This window comes from Corvus cornix, chromosome 13 (genome assembly GCF_000738735.6).
Source record: "Corvus cornix cornix isolate S_Up_H32 chromosome 13, ASM73873v5, whole genome shotgun sequence".
Classification (NCBI taxonomy): Eukaryota; Metazoa; Chordata; class Aves; order Passeriformes; family Corvidae; genus Corvus; species Corvus cornix.
In genome coordinates this window covers 1,209,298-1,227,713 of record NC_046343.1, presented here as the reverse complement: position 1 = coordinate 1,227,713, position 18,416 = coordinate 1,209,298, and the positions used below count along the sequence as shown (strand labels likewise).

At 52.5% G+C, this 18,416-nt stretch overlaps 1 protein-coding gene across 5 annotated transcripts in view; it reads left to right on the top strand.

The window, feature by feature from the left end:
* Window positions 1-18,416, top strand: part of ARHGAP26 (Rho GTPase activating protein 26) — a 101,505-nt gene that overhangs the window by 71,424 nt on the left and 11,665 nt on the right. For all 5 annotated transcript variants that reach the window (XM_039559389.1, XM_039559388.1, XM_039559390.1 and 2 more), the window contains exons 18-20: window positions 1,782-1,941; window positions 3,338-3,476; window positions 7,732-7,885. In XM_039559389.1, the coding sequence (XP_039415323.1) occupies window positions 1,782-1,941; window positions 3,338-3,476; window positions 7,732-7,885 (453 nt within the window). The remainder of the gene's footprint in view (window positions 1-1,781; window positions 1,942-3,337; window positions 3,477-7,731; window positions 7,886-18,416) is intronic.

Genomic DNA, 18,416 nt, shown 5'->3' with positions numbered 1-18,416 from the left:
TGTGGTGAGGATGAGGATGGGGGATGGTGATGGGAAGAGGCTCCGTGCCTGCCCAGGGATGGGGATGGGGATGGCCAGCCTGGCCAGGTGGCAGTGTGGGCAGCACGTCACCTCTGGCAGGGCTGTGCTGGAGCCCGTCTCCCCTAGCCGTTTACTGACACCGGAGATTTCCCGCAGGCTGGTGATCAAATATTCAGAGCTTCCTGGCAGTGGGGGGAGTTACGGGTAAGAGGGAGGTCCCACCAGCTCCCGAGGGCTTTGGCCAGGACCTCCCCACTCTGAGGTTGGATCCCAAGCGCAGACTCGGTGGAGGGGACAGCTCTGCCTGTTCCCCAGGGATGTAACATGCACCAGGATGTGGCTTCTTGCTTGGCAGTGAGTAGGGCTGAAGTTGCTGTTGGGGGAGCTAAGCCAGCAGCCCTGAGTCCCTGAGCACCCCTTGTGATGAGGCTCCTGTCTGCTGCCTTAGGAGCTGATAGAGGGATGAGCTCTTTGCTGGTTCAGGTGAGATTTGGATGGAAAAGGATGGAAAGCATCTTTTCTTTTAAACCAGCCTGGGCTTACAGTGTGCTGAAATATGCTGAGCTTGCACACGACTGTTTTGGCCCCAGAATCAATAGCAGAAACTCACAGCAATAAATTTTAGGGTCAGTCCAGCAAGTGAGTGTGAGCCTTACTCTGTGCTGGCCTGCTGCATTTGTCCAGAGAAACAGTAGAGAACGTGAAGGAAAAGACACTAAAACCACCTCAGGCTACAGCAGTGTGACCACACGGCCTGAAGCCACCACATTTCCTGGTTGAAGAAGTCAGGAGCAAACCACAAGAAAAACTCCGGAGCTGGGGCCGCAGGGCTGCACCGCAGGGCCCGGCCACACACGTGTCCCCGTGTGACTCAGCAGCAGCATCCAGGGCAAGCTCCGTGCCGGCCCCAGCCCGGCGTTTGCCTGGAGCAGCTGGGCACCTGCAGCCGACGTGGCCGAGGGGTGCCTGGCTGTGTCCCTGTTGCAGTGTCCCCGTGGAGTGAGGCAGAGCAGAGGGCACGTCCCATTAGGGCTGCTGGGGCTTTGCATCTCTAAGACCAGGTGCCAGCTGGAGCTGCTCCAGGGTAACCCCTCAAATGCTATAACCAGGGTGCCACATGCTCAGTGTGAGCTGCTTCACTTTGCTGAGCTGGTCTTTGCCACCTTGAGAACAAGAAGAGATGGAGGGGACAAGGAGGAAGGCTCAGATGTCCCTGTGTCCCTGGGTCCCCATCTTGGGGGGTTCACTGTGCCACAGAGAAGGGAACATGTGGGGCACAGGGATCTGGGGACAAAGCCCCATCTTGGCCTCCCAGCCAGCCTGGCTGGGCTGGATGGGACTGACCTCTGGTGCTGGAATGGCTGGGAAGGAATTGGCCTTTGGAACATATGAGGTCACTCATTGAGTTGGAGAGCAGCGTGTGTCAGAGGTCCAACAATTTGTTTTCAGAAGGGTTTTAAGCATTAATGATTCAAGATGTTTTCCTGGGAGTGGTTTGCAGCATGAAGCCCAGTGGCTGGCGTGGGGTTGAGGTTTTATGGGATTAGTCAATTCACGGAGGCTGAAAGGTCTCCAGGAACACAACAGTTAAATTTGTACTTTTCCACACGGCTGAGCCTTCAAGGAGCTCACCAGGAGCGTGAAAAATATAAATGGTGTTGTAATCCTTGTGCCAGCCACAAGGCAGGGAGGGCAGGGAGGGGGTTCCCTGTGGATTAGTTCCATCACCTACTTCATTTTCTTTCTCTTTTTTTTCCCAGAGTTGCAGATAATCACAAGCAGAACCTGATGACTGTTGCTAATCTGGGTGTGGTGTTTGGGCCAACACTGCTTCGACCTCAAGAGGAAACAGTCGCTGCCATTATGGACATCAAATTCCAGAACATTGTGATTGAAATTTTAATAGAAAACCATGAGAAGGTAATGGCTTCCCTTGCTTCTTTCATGCCAGTAGTTTATGGAAAGGAATTGGTCTCTCTTTGCCCATGGCAGCCCCCTCTCCCAGGCTTCACTCTCTCCCCATGGCCAGTGGCACCACGGTGGGGCTGTGCCAGGGAGGGGGCAGCTGGCATCTCGTTCTTGGGCTGTAGTTGTGTAACCAGTGCTGCTGGTAGCCAGCCTTGTTTATGGTCATCCCAGTGTGAGTCAGCATGGCTGTGTCTCCATCACAGAAATTCCTTTTCTACCCCCTTCCCACTGTTAAATGGGAATTTGTCCTTGGTTTCAAGAGAGATGAGCACTAAACAAAACCAGTGTGAGATGCACACCTCAGCTGGCTCCTGCTTGGCTGATTAAATCTGGGTTTATCCAAGTACTGGCTTTATCCACAACGTTGATCTGAATCCTGATGCATTTGTATTTGTTGGCCATGGATGTTGTGGTCTGTCAGTGGAGCAGTGGTGGCCTGGTGGGGCCATGGTCCTGGCTGTCCCTCCCTGGCTGTATGTGCTAAAAAATACCATTTTCTTCTAAATTCAGCCAGTTCCCTGATTAGGATCTTTTGTTAGTCTGGATTTGGTTGGAAAGGAGTAATGAATTTGTGCGTTTGGGCAGTGAAGGCAGAAGTAGAAACCATCTTGCCCTGACTTGCCCTGACTGGGGTGGCATCACGGCTCTAAGTCCACATCCAGTTATTTCTTCAGCAGAGAGCTGTGCCAACATGTGCTTTTCCTATTGGGAAAGCCTGGCCATGCCAATTGTCTGTCTGGCAGGGGCAGGTAGAGCAGGAAAGACACTGAGGGTTGGGTTTAGTGGACTCTAGCAATGGAGGGAGACCTTGAGAGAGCTGGTCTGGAGGGATCACTGCCCTTGTCTGAGCCCGGGGGTCCAGAAGAGGAACAATACATAACCAAATATCAGCAACCAACAAGGCTGCTGCTCTTTGGGTTTGTGTGGTTTTAAAATTTCATCCTCTTGAGAAAAATGTGGTTACTCAGTTTTCTGACAGCTGTGGCTGGAAGTTGCAAAGACTTTCCCAAGCTGGTCTGCAGCCATGGGAGCGCGGGCGCCGGGGTCACAGGGGGGGCACTGGTTGGTCCATCTGGGCTGCTCATCATCACCTGCACCCCCAAAAGTCAGCAGAGTGCTAGAGTGACAGGGTTCTTCACAGCTCGCAGTGTGCATCTTGGGTGAAAAATAGAGGAGTGCAGACAGAGTGGGAATGTGGAATTTAGGAATCTGTACCCAAAACGTTGCCCTGTTGAGTGCATGTCTTCCTCAGAGGCTGTGCTGTGCAGCGGTGCAGCCCAGGCAGGTGGGCAGCTGTCCTGTTCCACGGGGTGATGCCAAAGAACGACTTGTTTATTATTTTTAACAGATATTTAACACGGTGCCGGAGGCTCCAGCGTCGAACTCGCAGCTGCTGTTATCCCGCAAGAAGAGCACGGAGTCGAAGCCTCCCTCGTGCAGCGAGCGGCCGCTGACGCTATTCCACACGGCCCAGCCCAACGAGAAGCGTGAGTGCCCTCCCAGCCCTCCAGCTTTGCCCTAATCATGCCTAACAGACTGTCATTTCCATGCCATTCCCATGCAGTTTTCCTGCTGTCAGTGGAAGGGGTGATTCCATAACAGGGTCAGGCTTCGGTTTCCTCCGCTGTTGTGTTGGTGGGGAGTGGAATCTCTCCTGGCATCCAGGCCCTTAACCAGGGCTCTACATGAGGCTGCCTCAGCAGGGGTTAAAGTGTTGCTTTCCCCTCCCCACCTGATGGGCCCCTGCGTGTCCCCTTCTCTGTCCCCTTCTCATGTTCCGGGAGCCGTCATCGCTGCCATCAGCTGCTGGGCCAGGGTGCCACACCTGTGGCAAGGGAGGCCACCCGCCGGCGTCCCCTCAGGGTGGCCCTTTCAGGATGCCCTCAGGCACTTTGCCTTTTACAGACAGGAAAACTCGGCCAGGAGGTTCGGCATTTTCCTGAGGATTATGTACCATGGCAGTTTAAAAATGTTGGAGCTCATCTTTCCATTTCTGTCACTAATTGATGCTCCAGATATTTGGGTGAAGGAGCCAAGGCCCCAGCCCTGCTCATGGGGTGGCAGAAATGTGTCTGCGCAGGCTGTTGTTTCATGTTACAGAGTAAAGCCAGTTCCCAGCTCTCTGGTTCTTCCTGCCCCTGTGCTCCTGGAGCCAGCCAGCTGCACGCAGGGAGCTCTCCCAGTTTGGTAGAAAAGCAGGAGTCTCCTGGTGAGCAGGACAAGCACAAGTGGAGCAGGGGAGGTTGGGGATAGCCAGCTCCCCAGACAGAGTGGACAGAGTGGTCGCTGTGGACTTTGCTGACTCCCAAAACATGTGGGTTTGTCTGATTAAGTTACTGTTAATTACCAGGCACTCTCCTTTCAGAGGGTGTACGAGAGATCTGCGTGGGTTTGAGGAAGCAGTGATGGCCCCAGAGCATGCTCTGGAAATGGTGTGGGATGACTCTCAGTGAAGCCTCAAATATCAAATGCTGCTTTTGAAAACTTTCAGCCCCAGTAATTTATTTGCTGCTAACTACTCAGTGGCTTGTCAGCCTCCAGGCTCGCCGGGCTGCTGGAGCCTCCGTGTGCCATCCTCCCCGTGCCTGAGAGAGGAGCTGAGCTCATTTCTTTATTTCTGCATTTATTTATTCCCATGTGAAGCAACATTTTCTAAGTTTTCCTGCTGACAGTCTATAACCTCCTGTGTCTTTGGGAAGCCACCACTGTTTTATTCAGTGTTTGCCTTCCCTGCTGCACATCACTTGAGAAATATGTGAGGTTTCCTCTCTTCTTCTTTTCTTCTTCCTTTGCTTTCCTTTCTTACCGGTCTGGAGACAGACCAAGGCTCTAGGTCAGGGTGAAGCACAAGGGCTTAGGCAGCAGCTCAAGCCCAGTTGTGAAATTGAAAGTTGAAATTGAAGCTAGAAATGTTCAAAATGGGAGCAGGGTGCACATTTTTTAAGACTGGGAGCAGTTTGACATAAAAAGGAATGACAGTGGATTTTCCATCACTTGAAATCTGTTCATCAAAGTCCAATACCTTTCTGATACTTTAGCTAGCATTCATCACACCAAGCTGTGTGTAAGTCAAAAATTGTTGTGTTCAACCGACAGGGAGCAGATTAGATAATTGTGATTAATCTATGATTATAGTGATTATTTTGTTGTTAAACATTTACATTTTCATCCACATCTGACCCAGGGAGTGGCTGTTGTGACACAAGTGGCACCAACACAGCAAACACCATTTTGTTCCTTATCAGTTCTTTTGTCATCCCCTCTCTGGTCCCTGGGGTCACTGTCACCGAAGCGCCCTGGATCAGTTATCAGGCAGGGCCCTACCCCAGCACGGTGTGGCTTTCCTGGAGAGAAGGGTGCTGCTGAGGCTCCAGTGGCTCTGCCTGCCTGACTTCCCACTAAAGATACAGAGTTTGGGTAAGGGGTGAAAGGCTCTTCTGCCCTTTGCATGCCGGAAATGCTCTTGAGCTGATGGGCAGCTCTGCTCTTGGAGCTGTCAGACCAAATTAAATCTTCCAGCAAAGAATCCTTCACATAAGCTTTCAAAAGCATGAAGCAAAGTACAGTTCCAGCCTTTTAAAAAGGAGGAAATAAAGTAAAAAAAAAAATAATAAAAAGGAGGAAATAAGACTTTCAGATTCTGCCATTCATCTCCCTTCCCCTTCAGCTGAGGCACTTCCCGGTCTGTGGCTGTTGGCGGGTGGCTGCTGTGGATATTACAGGGACAATCCACACTGATCTGCCCAGCTTATGGAGCTTATTCCCACCCTTCAGCCTTGGGCAGAAGATGTTTGCAAATAATAAGCTGGTGTCAGTCCACACTCCGGGGGCTCAGGTCAGCTCCTCAGGGCCGGCCGGGCTCAGCACAGGCAGTCCCTGGGCTTGGCCAGCTGGGTATAGGTGGTCTGTCATGGGCTGCCTAAAACCTGCTCTGGCAGACACAAAACCAGAGAGATTTGGGGCTTTTAGGTCCTTAGCTTAATTTCTCTCTTATTTCATCTGCTGGCTCCCACATCTGCCTGTCAGTGTTTGTGGAGGTCAGCGCTCTGCTTTTCTTCACTTCTTCCTCTTTGTCTTTGGCACGGATCATCTTTTTCATCACAAGGTGCTGGTGCCCTCTGAGCCCAGAGGGTTCAACTTTTGCAGAGTGGGGACAGAGAAGTGTCTGTGTTGCTTGTTCCCATGGTGGCTTATTGCAGATCAAGATTAATGAAATCCAATTTCAGGAACACGTTGATGTGTATCAACATCACACATCCCTGGCTTTGGCTCATCTCTGGAAGATAAGCTCAGCCTGAGCTAAACCAAGCTCTGTCCTGCTGCCCTGTAAGTGCTGATGCTGTCCAGGTACCTGGGAAATGCAGCAGCTCCAGAGAAGGAGCAGGACAAGGAGCGGTGGACTCTGCTCTGGGCATCCACAATCCTTTGGCTACTGTGGCTTTTCCCTTTGGCGTGGTGGCAGAGCTGCCCCTACACCCCAAGACAGCCCTCCTGCTAGGCTGTTTTACAGGCAGTTCCTTTCTGCTGCGTGCTCAGGATTAACCTTTCACACAACCCAGCAGTTCCTCTTGCACTCTTTTACCCCCCCTTTAAACGTGCACAGGTTACAAATTAATATCGTGCATTCACCTCACTCAAAAAGAGGTGGAATTTAAAGGGATTGAGAGGAAGGACTCTACCACTACATGCTTTGGGGTTGTAGTTTGACCATGTTATTGTGCACTGGAAAAATAATTTTGGAAAGATCTATCATTGAAGTAGGACTCTGTGTTTTCCAGCTGGTGCCTGTCTTTCAGGAAAGCCACATCCCAGAAGCAGCCACTCTCTGCCTGGGGCTGCTCTCGTGCCATCAGTGTTGTTAATTGCTTCTCACAACTGCAATTACTGCTCCCGTGGCAAAGGCATCTCCTGGAAATGAGTTAATGGGGTTGTGGGTTACCCGAGCAGAGCTGAGGAGGGGGCCCGTGCTGTGGTGGCTCTTTGAGATGCACAACATTGTCAGTGCTCGCTGCTGAAGTTATACGAACAATGGGGAAATCTCTCAACACACGTGCTGGAGGGAAACAGGGATCTCTGAGAAGCTCTGGCTGTCAGCAGAGCAATGGCAGCACTTCCCCAGCACTGGGGGATGCCCAGCACATCCCATTCTGCATCAGATCCAAAGGAAAACTTCTGCTCCACTGCTGCTCCGCATTTCGGAAGAGCTGAGCCAAAATGGAGCAGAGACCCATTTTCCTTCCCCTTTAGACCTGGCCAGGAAAGAGAGACAGTAGTTGGTGTCAAATACAAGGCTGAAACACCTTTAACTGGGTGATCTTCCCTGTTCCTGACCTAAGGTGTTGTCCTGCTCTGTCACCCAAACACTTGGTCCCTTCGGAGCTGATTTCAGTCACACAAATCCATTCCCATATGTAGTTTACATTTCAATTTCTTTCAGGTTGTGGCATTTTGGATGCCTTTGGGGATGTAAAATATTAATACCTTGAGAAAAGTGTGTTTTTTGCTGCTAAAAATGGTGTTCATTTAAATGTAGTTGCATCTTAAACCCAAAAGAGCCAAAGAGTACCTGGTATTTCTTGTGGTGTAATGTATAATGTGTCTGTAACTAACTGAGCTCTGGGGAGATGTCCCTGTTTGCACTGGGACAGGATTTCCTGGGAATGCTCGATGCCTTCGTAGCCATTTGCTCTTCACTTTGTCTGCAGTGGCAGCTGATGATTCTTGGGTTTTGGTGTTTTCTAGAGGAGAACAGGAACAGCATCATCAACTCCAGCCTGGAATCTGTCATCTCTTCAAACGTAAACAGCTTCCTCAACTCCAACAGTGCTCCCCAGCCCAGCCTGAACTCGAGTGATCTTGAACTAGAAGTAATTAAGCCCAACAGGCCAAATTCCCTGTAAGTACAGTGATAATTAGTGTTTTATAGACTCTCCATCCTTAATCTTTAATCAGAGTTGTCTCTTATTCTCAATCTCAGCAGTTTGCTGAAGAATACAATTTAACATTTTAATTTTTAATGGGCACCAAACACAAACGTGTGCCCTGCATTTTTAACTTGGCCTAAGCAGTGCAGTTAGTTATTGTGGGTTACATCTGCCATCGGTTCCAGCTCTCATGGTTTTGCCCATGTGCAATATTTTTGAGCAGAACTCCCCAGTGCTGCCCGGCCCATCTGGTGATAACTCCAACACACACAAAGGACTTTTCTTCTGAGTTCAATCCTGTGACTGTTGTCAGTACAGTTGATCTGCAGCCAAATCTGTGCTGTTGCTTCTGCTATTGCTTCCTTCATCTGGAAAGTTCAAGGGAAAAAATAGTGACCTTAGCAATGCCTCCCTGGGGACGGCCCAGTTATTTATGAAGTCCCTGAACTTGCCACGGCGGAGCCCTCGTGCGATGGTGGCTCCGCTGGGGGAATTTCCTTCCTGCCAGGCCCTGCAGCATTTTCCCACAGAACCTCCCCTCCCGGCCATGTGAAGATCTGCTCAGATCTCCAGGAGGTGAAGCCCGTTCCCCCGGCGCTGCTGGGCACGCCCTGCGCATCCCTGCGGATGGGCAGCAGGAGCTCTGCTCCCCTCACGGCACCGCTGGCTGCGCGGCCCTCCCAGCGCAGGGACCCCGTCCTTCCACCCCTCTGGTCCTCCCATGGCCCGACACTTCCAGTTCCCACTCACCCGAAGCACCCCCATGCCCTGAGGGCAGCTAGGGCCATTCCTGGTGTAGCTGGGTGCCCCTGGGGGCTCAGCATGGCCAGGCCGAGGTGCCAGGGCAGGTGCTGTGGACATGGTGACACTGTTGCTGCTGCCTTGGCTGGGTTGGGTTTGGGGTCTGGGGTGCAGCTCTCACTGCAGAGTGTGGGACGGCTCCAGGCCCTGCCAGGCTCTCGCAGGCAGGAAGGTAAGTGTGGAACAGACACAGGCTTCATCCAGCTTCACCATCTGCTCTGCTTCCATCATCATCCTTCTGCCACCAACCCTGAGCTGCACCAGCACCACAGTGGCTTCTCCAGCATGCCCAGGAGCAGGGTTGGGAGGCCCAGCCCCTGCCAGGAGTGCCGTGGGGGCAGGACAGACCACCCAAAGGTAGGACACCTCCAAATCAAGGCTGTGCTTTACATATGGTACATACAGAGTAAAGATGCCTCTCTCTCATGCCTGGTTGAAGCTCTGGAGTCAGGCACATCCCATTCCCCCAACAGGATGGCTTTAATTTATCATTCAAGGGGGAAAAAATGGTGTGGCTTATCACAGAATGAGGTTTGTAAGCCTGGATCTTGCTGGGACCTTACAGGGATTGATTGCCAAATTCACAGCTTTTCAGATTCCGAGAGTTACCTCTTCCTAATGATTTCTTTCTTAACAGAAGTTATAAAGAAATTCAGCAGAATAACTCAGTTCAAGCTGTGTGAGGCTCTGGGGAGCGGAGGCACCATGCTGTTCCTGAGGGATTAGGTGAGCAGGCTGGCACTGAACCAGGTGCTTGTGCCAGTTCAGGAGCCTTTAGTTCTGTGACGTGAAACAGGGCTGAGCAGGCCAGCACTGGCAGCTCGTGGCTCTGACAGTGCTGGTGGCATTTGGTGCTTTTCCGCAAGTCCAGGGATTCTGGGGTAATTTCTGCACATGCAGGAACATACATTTGGTCTGTGTTGAGCTAAAGGTTGAAATATGGATCCTAAGGGGGCTAATACCACAGGGCAAATATTCTCTGTGACCCCAAGTATTTAAATCAATTGTCTTTAATGCAATCTTCCACTCAGAAATGAAGCATCTGACTTGATTTTATTCTGACTAAGTGTGTATGGATGTCACTCCCTCTGCTAGCCCAGGAGCAGGGGCTGTGCCAGTGATTTTGAGAGCTCCATGGGGTTCTGCCCTCGGTGGGAATGGGGTTTGCAGTGGTGAGGGTGAGGAGGGCTGCCAGGAGCGGGTCTGTCCCCAGCCGTGCCCTGTGGCTGCGGGCTGGGTCGGGGCAGGGTGTCTGAATGGTGCCAGTGTCCGGCGGCTCCGTCCCGGCCGCTCCGCAGGGCTGCCCGAATCGTGTCTCCATAAAGGCACTTCTGTTTGTTCAGGCAGCTGAGCAGTGTGGGCTTTGCAGGCAGCCTCGGGCAGCCACGCACTCTGCCCCGGGCTGGGGCATCTGGTGCTGCCGTGCCAGGGGTTCTGGTGCTCCCCTGGAATTACCGGGCCCACAATTAGGATCTGTGGCCATGGGGAGGGTCTGGAGGTGCCTTGGGGTTTTCACTCCTTCAAATCCTCTGCTGGTCAGGACTTTGGAGTTTTTTCTTGTGCTCTTCACAATTTCCTGCAATTTTTAGCTGTGGACCAGGGCCGTGGTTCTGGGGAGCTGTTCAGGAGGAGCTGACTCTCCTGGCAGCCTCCATGAGCACAATGGCTGCTGAGCTGGGAGCCTGTACTCACCCAAACTGGGAAGCTGCAGGGAAAGGAGTTGGGTCATTCTGACCTTCTTCATTCCTACTAAAGAGTCCTACTGATATTCCTGTGGAAATTACTCCTGGGGATGTCAGCAGGAGGCTCCTTGGAGTGCCAATGTTGAGGCCTGCAGGCCTGGGGCATTTCTTGTGTCCCGTTTGCAGCCGTGAGCACCGATGTGTCCAAGGTGGCCTTTAAATGTGCCAGCTGTAAATTGTGAGCACCATCTGTGAAATGAGAGATGTTTGTTTGAGCTTCTGTTTACAAAAGCCCTTGGCTCCCTGCTAAATGCTCGTGTATCCCCCAGGTCTGCTCTGCTGGGAGCTGCGCCAATTCCTAAATCCCCCTCGTGAGCGAGCGTCGCTTCTTCCCAGCCTCTGTTACAGCAGTGGCTGTGCTGGGGCTCAGGTCCTTCCACCTCAGTGCTGGTCCCCCTGTCCCCCTCCCCAGGGAAATGGGCTCCTTCTGACGTGCTTTCTCTGGAGCACAGTCCAGAGTCTCCAATCCAGAGGGAAATTGTTTTGCTGCAAGGCTCAGGCTCTTCCTTCCCAGCCACCAATCGGGCTTTTACGATGGGAATGCATTTATTTATTAGGGCTGGGTTTATTTTTATGGAAAAACTGCTCTGGGCAGGAGTTGTACTGGGTGAGTCAGCAGGACTGCTGTCCCGTGCCAGGAGCTGTCACTGCGGCTGCAGCCGCCCGGGGACTGGGACCACCAAACTGTGGGCAGGGATTTGTGTCCAAAGCAGTGTTAGATTTCTGTGTCCCACTGGTTTCTGTATCCTGTTGAGTGTCTTTATCCTGCCCTTGTGGAAAGCATCTTCCTTAGAAAACGTGGCCAAGCACGAAGCAGAAAGCAGTGTGTTTCCAGCAGAGATGTGTACTTCAGCTGAGGTAGGGGAAGGACAAGGGAATGGTTTCATACTGATAGGGGAGGGTTAGATGGAATATTGGGAAGGAATTGCTCTCTGTGAGGGTGGGCAGGCCCTGGCACAGGGTGCCCAGAGCAGCTGTGGCTGCCCCTGGATCCCTGGCAGTGCCCAAGGCCAGGCTGGACATTGGGGCTTGGAGCAGCCTGGGACAGTGGAAGGTGTCCCTGCCATGGCAGGGGTGGCACTGGGTGGTTCCAGCCAAGGAGATAAACCGGTTTAACACCCTTCCCATGTCCATCCGTGCCTCCAGGCCTGTCAGTGTTCCCAGTGCTGGTGCCCATCCTCACCCTCAAGCTCAGGGTACTGGTGGTATGGGGGCCATGGGCCAGGCTGAGCCCCCACACTGCCAGCCCTGGCCCAGGCTGATGCTGCTCCTCCTTCACCCTGGGGACTTGGCATTTAGGGAAATAATAACCTTGGGAAACTTGTATTTAGTCAGTACATGTCTATTTGCATTTAATTTCATTTTCTCACTGACCAAGTATGGCTATTTCTTGCCCTCTGTGGGTATGGAAAGAAATGAGGAGCAGATCTAAGGTCTAGTGGTCATGAAAAAATAACCCAGTTACTCCAAGGAAGAGTGGTTATTTCCACATGCTTTTGATTTGCAGGACTGGAATAAATCTTCATTAGACATCCCAGTTAAAACTGAACATTCCTCTTTCCATGCCTGAAAATGAGAGAAATTTCAAATATTACTGAATTTGCAAAACAGTCTCCATCAGGGACTTCTCCGAGTGACTGGGAGGGAGCTGTGGGGCAGAGGGGCAGGGGACAGCACACCAGAGCCGTGGGACTGGGGTGATGCTGCACCTTCCTCCCATTGCTCCATCCCTGTGCTCTGCTCTGAAAGCCCTCACCATCCCAAATCCAAGTGCAGCATCCCAGAATCACGGAACCACTGACTGCTTTGGTTTGGAATGACCTTAAAGCTCCTCCATCCCATGGGCAGGGACACCTTCCACTAGCCCAGGCTGCTTCAAGCCCCATCCATCCTGGCTGTGGACACTTCCAGGGATGAGGCAATGGTTCAAACAGGAGAGGGTAGGATGTTTTTGGAAAAATGGTCTCTTAAAAATGCAGAGAGCTTCGACAGTTATCAGCTGGGACTCATGAAAGCAAAAGCACGTGAGGTGAAGCAAGCAGACCTTTAAATGCTGCTGGTTCCTGTCCAGGGGAGCTGGACAGAGCTGCAGGACAGACCAGGCTGTGCCTGCTGTACTGTGCCTGCCCATCTCTCCTCATCCAGAGGGGCTGTGGTGAGCCAGAAATGAGTCCTTAACCTGCCTGACCTCCAGTTCCTCTCCCTGTGCTCCCAGACCCTGGTTCTGCTGAGCTTTCATGGCTCTGTGCTCGGTGGCTCCTGTTGTTTATATTCCTGAAGAATAATGGCAATTAGAGGTGCAGGAGCGGGTCCCACCCTCATCCTGCCTTCCCGGCAGCCACCTTGGGAATGTCCCTTTGAAATGGCATCTCTGGGACTTCTGTTTAAGACATCTGCTCATAAATCAAGTGCTCCTGTCCCTGTGGAACCTGGATTCTCACCCACTCTCCTCACACCCTGATATTCAGCCCCACTTTAATTTGGAAAAAGGCCAGGAAAATGCACTGGTGTTTTGTTTTGCTGTGTGTCACTACAAGAGCAGTGACTTGTTCTCAGAGGAGTCCAAATCAGGAGGAATTTCTTCCTGGAAAGGGTGGTCAGGCATGGGAAGGGGCTGCCCAGGGAGGTTTGGAGTCCCCATCCCTGGAGGTGTCAAAGGAGGGCCAAGATGTGGCACTCAGTGCTCTGGGCTGGGGACAAGATGGGGATCGGGCACAGCTTGGACTTGATAATCTTGGAGGTCATTTCCAGCCTAAATGACTCCAGGATTCCATGTGTTCCTCCTGGGTGGCAGAACTGGTGCCCAGGAGGAGGTCCCAGGGGATGGTGCTGGCAGGGATGGGGCTGCCAGCCTGCTCCAGAGGCTCCATGTTGCACTGGACTCCCAGTGCCCTGAGTGGTTCTCACTGTAGCAAAGACGTTTCTATTTCACTTTAATTTCATTTTCTGTTTCTCTGTTCACATGAAATTCCAGAGCAAACCCTGTGCTCGGCGCGGGGACTCGGCCATGGCTGGGAGCTGCCTGGCGCATTTGGGGTGGGGAACGTGGAACTGCGAGGAAATAGGAACTTGATTAATTGCGAGGCTTTGGGCAAAACAAAGCTGTTTCTTCTTCCTTCCACTGCATTGTGGCCGCCTGGCCGGGAGCCACCGCGGCTCCAGAGCAAGCCAAGAGCTGGGAGAGGCGTGTTGGGGCCAGCAGAGCAGGGCTGGGGCTCCCTGGGGACCCTCCTCTGCTGCTGTGTCCCCTGCTGCCCTTCCTTGGGGGCATTGAACCCTGAGCACCCCGTGTGTGCTGGGCACCCTTAGGTTACCGCAGGGAACCCCAGCTGGAAACTGGAGCTGGGGGGAAGCATCTCCCTCCATCCTGCTCCCTGCAGCCACTCAAAGCTCAGCCCAGACCCCAAAACTCTGGTCTTCTGCCTAATCTGGGTTTGGATTGCCAAGGCCAGCCCCGAGGGGCGGATCTATGGGCTGCCAAACAATAAATGGCATTTTTGGGGGATTAAGTAAAATCTTGTAATCAGAGCAGCTCCAGAACAGCCTTATCTAAATTGCTCTTTAAGAGGAGCAGACCTATTCCCAGCTGTGATCCTAGGCTGGGACAGGGGGCTTTACACCCAGAATCTGTGGTCCCTGCGGGGTGGGATGGCCGGAGCTGTGTAAGAGGTGCCCTGGGTGGCCCCCAACCCTGGGTCCCCAACACGTGCTTTTGCTGCTTGAAGTGTTGCCTTCCAGGCAGGGTCAGGATGCGTGATTATTTCATCTGCCCTCGATACCTCCTTGTGTGGCTGCTCAGGGTTTGCATCTTCCGTGTCTCAGATGGAGGTTGGTTCGTGCTCAGGAGGAGCAGAGATCGCTGCCAGGTTAGAACAGAACCCGCCTATCTCCCAGCCCTCTTACTTGAGAAAAGCTCCTAAAATTTCCAGTCTGCTGCTTGGCTGATTCCAGATGACATAACATTCAAACTATCCTATGACTTACTTATTTTTTTTTTGGTGCAGACTGTTGTGAGGGTGTCTGTGTGTTTGTTTCTTTTAGAGCAGTTTTAGCTTGGGAGTCCTAGATCATGCCTGTGGTGAGAAAGCTCTGTAAACCAGAGTGATTCAGGGCTCTGGCAAACATCCTTAAACCTGGCTCTTGGAAAACAGAAGCAGCAAACTCAGTAGACTCCACAGATAAATACACTTGAGGCTTAGTTGCTGATAGCCATATGCTCTTAAAAGTTATATATATATATACACACATGTATATGTACAGATTTCATATAGAAGGTTGAACTTGATGATCTTGGGGGTCTTTTCCAACCTTAGTGATTCTATGAATTCCTTCCCTTGTTGTGTTTAAATAATCCAGGATTTATTTTCTAAGCATCTGTATCCTTCCATGAGGTATTTTAAGATGTGTGGAAAAGAACGATGCTTGTGGGCCACAGGAGCAGGGGTTGGTTTGGGGAGGGCAGAGGGAAGTGACAAATTTCCATTTGAGGTGGGATATTTCAGGCTGTTTGGGTCAGAGAAGGCCCCAGCAGTGGGATCCTGCCTGGCCCAGCATCTCGGGCTCGCAGGAGGCAGAGGTGGGATCTGTTTTCCTGCTGTGTGGGCTCTCCACGGGCCCTGGAGTTTGGCACAACAACTGTGCAAAGCTTTAGCTCCTTCACTTTTCGGTCGGCTCTTGGTCTAGAAACTTTCCACAAATTGAGCTTGAAAATGAAGCCAAATATTCCCATAAAGCAAGTCTCCAGCCCTGTGGCCAACCCCATGTGACCCAGTGGTCATATATCAAAATATTTTCTCCCAGCTCATCCATTAAAACAAAGGTAATTTTTCAGGCTGGGAGCCCTCTGCTAACGGGAGCAGGCGCCCGTCGCTCCTTCCCCAGCAGAGTTGGGGGTGGCTTTGAATCCTCTGCTGTGCCCTGGCCATGGCTGTGCTGCTCTGGGGGCTGGTGTCACTGGGGGCGTGTGGGTGGCTGCAGATGGACGGACAGATGGACAGACAGATGGACAGATGAATGGCCTCTTCAGAGGCTCCACACTCCAGGCCACCCCGCAGCTCCTGCAGCCTGACTCCCACCAGCCACAGCTTTTCCCAGTGCTGCCCCTCAGGAGACTTCTTAGATGTTTCTGCCTTTGAAGAGCTCTGTTCTATTTGGGTGATGCTCTGGGAACAGCTAAGGGTGCTTCTCGCAAGCTGAATTAAATTAGATTTCCCTGCAAGAGTTCTAAAAAAGCACCCTAAACTTCAGCAGCACATGATGCTTTAGAGGCAGCTTTCTGGAAAGCCTTGGAAAAAAAAAGAGATCTTGCACTCCATTGCTTTCCTAATTCCTGTAATTAGTGTGGAGATCGCTGCACAGCAGCATCTTCCTCAAAGAAACTGCCTCAGACAAATATTGGCTAATGGAAATTGTACTTTCAAATAGAGCAGGATTTGAAATCCATCCCAGTCACTGTGGGGGGATGGATGCAGGAATCAAAGATGCTCCACCAAAGCCTTTCCCGGGGCGGTCACAGGCACTCTGTGTGTGCTGAGTGGGTGTGTGGAGCTCAGGATCATCATCCTGCTGGCCAGGCTTCTCTTCTTACCTTTTTCCTCCCCTGCCTGCCTTCCCCCGTTGGATTTTGGGGTCCTGGGCTGTTCTGCTCGCCCCAGCCTGCTCAGCCCCCACGTCCAGCTCCGCTCCCAGCACCTCTGCTCAGTCGCTGTCCGAGTTTCCTTTGGGCAGAGTCTCAAGCGTGAGCCCAGCCAAAACTTTTATTGAGCCCGCTGAAAGCAAAATGATGGTACATTAGGTCTTCCTGCCACCTATAAATGTCACCTCAGATGAAATATAGCAGAGAAACGGCTGAGTGCATTCTTTGGTTCCTCTTTCTGCAGGGAGATCAAATTCAAAACCAGGGATGTAGCCCAGACTCTCCCTTGTAAAAGTCTTCTGACAGCTCTGGGAGTGTTTCTGAGGTAGTGCCGGGCTCCAGCCGCACCACACAGGCACTGGGAGTGCTGAAAGCATCCCAAAGCTCCCCCGTGGCCTGGCAGCTCCAGCTGCCAGTGCTGGAAGGAGCTGGGGCGGCAGAGGGGACGTGAGCAGGGTTCAGATGGGGACCACCCCAGGGGCCACCCCCTCCCGCACGATCCGATTTCCCAGCAGAAGGCTGACAATTCCCCCTGAAGAGGCCGAGGAGAACAGGGCTGCTGGCTCACAAAGACATCGTGTCTCCTCTGAAAGGAGATCCTCGTGCCTAATTAATCTCCTAAATTAGCTGGAGCTGTCAGGCCCCTGCTTTCCCCTCACCTGGGGGTAACCCAATCCCGAGGCCGCTGTGCAGACACTGGTGGCAGGGCAGTGCTAAGCTGGGACATTGTCAGCAGCACAGGAGCTGGCACCAGCCCCCCGCCTGCCCCCCGCGCTGGCACCGCGCCGGGCCTGGGAGCGAGGGATCCGCGGGCTCCTGCAGGGAAGGTGTCCTGGCTGGGCAGTGGGAAGGGAACCGGTGGGAGAATGGAGCACTGATCCATCTTTTGGTGTTGTCTGCACCAGCACGTGGGAAAACACGAGTGCCAGCGGCTGTGTCACCTGTGGAGCTGAGGAAAACCCCTCTGGCTTCAGACCCTGCCGAGCTGAGGGCGGGAGTGGGGAGAGGGAAGGGAGATCAGGCATGGAAATGGCTCCCTGCTCCAAACAACGCCCAGGGCTCACGCTGGAGACCCTGGGGGAACCCTGAGGAGCAGGGAAAGTTTATCCCTTCCTTTTGCCACAAACACGCTCTGAGGGCTGGAGCCCCTCTGCTCTGGAGCCAGGCTGGGAGAGCTGGGGTGGTTCACCTGGAGAGGAGAAGGCTCCAGGGAGAGCTCAGAGCCCTTCCCAGGGCCTGAAGGAGAGCTGGAGAGGGACTGGGGACAAGGGTCTGGAGTGGAAATGGCTTCCCACTGCCAGAGGGCAGGGTTAGATGGGATGTTGGGCAGGAATTGTTCCCTGTGAGGGTGGGCAGGCCCTGGCACAGGGTGCCCAGAGCAGCTGGGGGCTGCCCCTGGATCCCTGGCAGTGCCCAAGGCCAGGCTGGACACTGGGGCTTGGAGCAGCCTGGGACAGTGGGAGGTGTCCCCTGCCCATGGCAGGGGTGGCACTGGATGGGCTTTAAGGCCTGTTACCTCCTGCTTGAGCAGGAGGTTGGGTTGGAAGTGCTGGGTGGACAGCACAGCAGTGGGGGCAGCACAGGGAGATTTGGGAAAGCACAAGGAATAAGAAGTGGAAAAATACCCAACCAGAAAAAAGTGAATTGAATGTATTAATCTTTGCTGTATTTGATTACTGGGAAGAGTTCTCCAAGGCTACATGTCCAGCTTGATGGCAGGGAGAGAAATTGAGGCTGGGCCAGTAAACTGGGAGGGTTGTTGTGCTCACACCTCCCAGCTGGGCTGCACTGGGAGGGGCTGTGCGACTGCCGGAGGAGAGTTTTGGGGGTTAGAGCTGCTGAGGCAAAAATGTTATTGCAAAGTCTGGTGGTTTGAAGTGAAAAAAAAGATGAAAAAAGAAAGAACAGAGCAAACATTGCGTTTCTTTTGATATATATGATCAAGTTGGATTGTTTCAGTGTTGTGGTCTTCGGGGTTTGCAGTGAAATGCTCTGATCAGCTCTCGTAAATGATGTTTGCAGAATGCTGCAGAGCAAAGCAGCACGAGGCCAGATGGATAAAACTAAATCAGGGAAACCAAGAAAATGCAGAAAATTATTATGCAGTGGCTTTACTCATCCATTATTCTTAAATCACCTTCTCAGGCCCAAATAATCCCCATTGTTTCCCCCACCTGCATGTGCCCTCTGTGGGCAGTGTTGGCTCCTCATGCTGCAGGGAGGAGATTTACCTGCTAAAAAATGAGGCTTTGAGCCCGTGGTGCTGATGAGGTTCAAAGAAACTGTCTTAGTTTTCTGTTAGGATCTGAGCCTGGAAGTGGCCTC